The 2,644-nt window shown below is 40.5% G+C and overlaps 1 protein-coding gene across 4 annotated transcripts in view; it reads right to left on the bottom strand.

The window, feature by feature from the left end:
- The window catches only part of LOC111871188 (transmembrane protein 94), a 45,229-nt gene extending 42,899 nt beyond the window's left edge, over positions 1–2,330 (bottom strand). For all 4 annotated transcript variants that reach the window (XM_023864093.2, XM_023864094.2, XM_033754139.1 and 1 more), the window contains exon 1: positions 2,165–2,330. In XM_023864093.2, the coding sequence (XP_023719861.1) occupies positions 2,165–2,239 (75 nt within the window). In that variant the 5' untranslated portion in view covers positions 2,240–2,330. The remainder of the gene's footprint in view (positions 1–2,164) is intronic.
- Positions 2,331–2,644: the final 314 nt, after the last annotated feature.

Below are 2,644 nucleotides of genomic sequence, written 5' to 3'. Positions count from 1 at the left end.
CCACAACCGATTATGCAGCAGACTTAGTGGATCATCTGCACGACATCCACAATTATGCCCGGCAACATCTGAAGCTTGCCAGTGACCGGATGAAAACTCGGTACGATAAACTGGCCAACTCCACAGGTTACGACGAAGGCATCAGAGTCTGGCTCTATATCGCCCAACCCGCAGAAAAGGGAAATTGCCGAAACTACAAGCATCATGGGAAGGTCCTTACAAAGTAGTGACCCGGATAAATGACGTCGTTTACCGAATCCAGAAGACCCCTTGGTCGAGGATGTTAGTTGTGCACCTCGACCAGCTTGCGCCTTATCATGGAGCTGCTCGAGACGAGCAACCATAAAAAGGGGGAAGATGTGGCGGTTGGAGAACAGAGCAACGGGGAGAAGAGAAACAGTAGGACACAAAGAAGATGCTGCAAGAACAGCCACCGAGGAAAAGGAAAGGAGATGCACCGTTACGCTATTCGGGACGAACAGCCTTAAGGAGGGAGCAGTGTGACATGTTGACCCCTACCTCCCCAGCTGCACGTAGCGGTAACGTAGCGCTCGCGTAATAGGCGAGTAATCACCCCGCATCCTGGTAGCTATGTAACGCGCCATGCGCGGTGACGCCACGGTAACGCGGAACCACTTCCCACTGCGATGTGGCCCGCCACAGGCACCACTGCGGATATATAAGGGAACCGCACAGCAGCTACCAGTCAGTTGTACTGTGACCGCCGCCGAGTGGTAACGTAACAGGCGCCGAGTCAAGTTATAACGTGCCCATCACCGAAGATATTTCTGAGCAAGCCTACGAGCTAGTGTGTTATCAACAGTTCTCCAGTCAGCCGACTACAAGTTGGAGTATAGCAGCCGTTGCGGAAAGAAGATCCGGACGTGTGTGTGATTGTTTAATTGGGAGCGTGTGATACAGTGATACCTAGCTCCCCTACTGTAAACGTGTAGACCACTGAACACAGAGTGAACTGATTTGCGCATAGGGTTATAAAGTGTGAAACCCCACAACAGTGGCAACAGATTAATGCGATTAGGGTTATAAAGTGTGAAACCCCGCAACTGTGTGATAATTAATTGTAGCCGTTATTTGTAGATTGTTAAATAAACCAATTAACCATCTCTACGGCGTCTTCAGTAACGGAAACACGTTACAATATATATGAGCAGATTATAAGTATCATAAAAAAGTTTACTTAGCAGGGATTATAACCCAGGTGTTTACTTTATGTTACAGTTAAAATATTCATCCAAGCAATAAAACGAATTGGAAAGAAGAAACCTTTTTAGCATCGGTTTGAATAGTTTAATTTCATTACTCAGACTTTTTATATGAGGTGGAAGATGATTATAAGCTCTGATACCAGAGTAGTAGGGTCATTTTTGGAAAACTGTCAAACGTGATGTAGGAAGGTGCAAATTTGTGCTATGTCTAGTACTGAAGCTATGAATCTCATGATTCGATTTGTACAGATCTTTATATTTTACAATAAACAGTATTATCGAGTATATATATTGTGAATATACCGGCAATATATTTAATTTCTTAAATAGATCCCTAAAGGAGTCTCTAGTTTCTGCATTCATAATAACTCTAATTATCTGCTTTTGTATCCTAAAGACATTGATATTGTTAGACGTATTACCCTAGAAAATTATACCGTATTCCATAACAGTATGCACATATGAAAAATAAATCATCTTAAGGGTTTCATAAAACCTTTCGCTGTCTTAATAGCATAACAGGCTGAACTCATTTTAGTTACTAATGGGTCAATATGAAGTTTCCATGAAAAATCCTTGGATCATATTTTAATTGGAGATAATGGTATTAGAATTAAAAAAAGAAAAACACTTGACCATCTAAGCCAAGCACATGTGTTGCTCCAATAATGCAGTGCACAAACAGTAAAAAATGAATGTACACAAGTGTCTGGTAGGATTATCTTGTTGGTTTAAGAACAGAGCTCTGGGACACAATTTTACTGAACCTGTTTATATGGACATATTCTACGTGTGTATTTTCAAAAGAAAAAACCTTCCATCTTGTAATCCAGTATATACCTGCAAAAACAGTTGTTAGGGACCCTTTAGAAGCTAGTTGTTTAGGAAGCTGGGTGAGAAATGGAAAATTAAACAGCAGTTTATTACGTCATACTTACAGTTACAGAACCTAGGACATGCAAGAGGTTTGCTGACCGAGATGGTATCTGTCCACGCCCTCTCAAAAAGTCCATCAGGTAGCCCTGAACCTCACACCACCTGATCTCTGCTACATGGTGCTTTGGTTCGACAAGATCTGCATCTTCAAAAGGGTCTACTGGGATATGCTAGAAATGTACAGACAGCAGTACGAATATTTTGTGAAAAACATGGAGAAAACACTACCATTGCATTTATCATCTGACACCAATTTTCTAACATAGCTCATTAATTTTTCTTACTAAATCTGCATAATGCTCATAGCCTAAATTTTCTTTAAATTAAAATAACTTAAAGAGGTCTAGATTAATTGAAATATAAATATAACAATGGTGTAGAAAAAAAGATTCAGAGAATTTAAATCCACCTAGCCAGTAAGATGTTGGACACTGAAATTATAGTTATTATATCCATGGATATAATCATATTTCTGCCATCAC

Source organism: Cryptotermes secundus, unplaced genomic scaffold (genome assembly GCF_002891405.2).
Source record: "Cryptotermes secundus unplaced genomic scaffold, Csec_1.0 scaffold493, whole genome shotgun sequence".
In the NCBI taxonomy this organism is placed as follows: Eukaryota; Metazoa; Arthropoda; class Insecta; order Blattodea; family Kalotermitidae; genus Cryptotermes; species Cryptotermes secundus.
The sequence above is the reverse complement of the archived record's forward strand: the minus strand, read 5'-3'. Positions and strand labels throughout refer to the sequence as shown.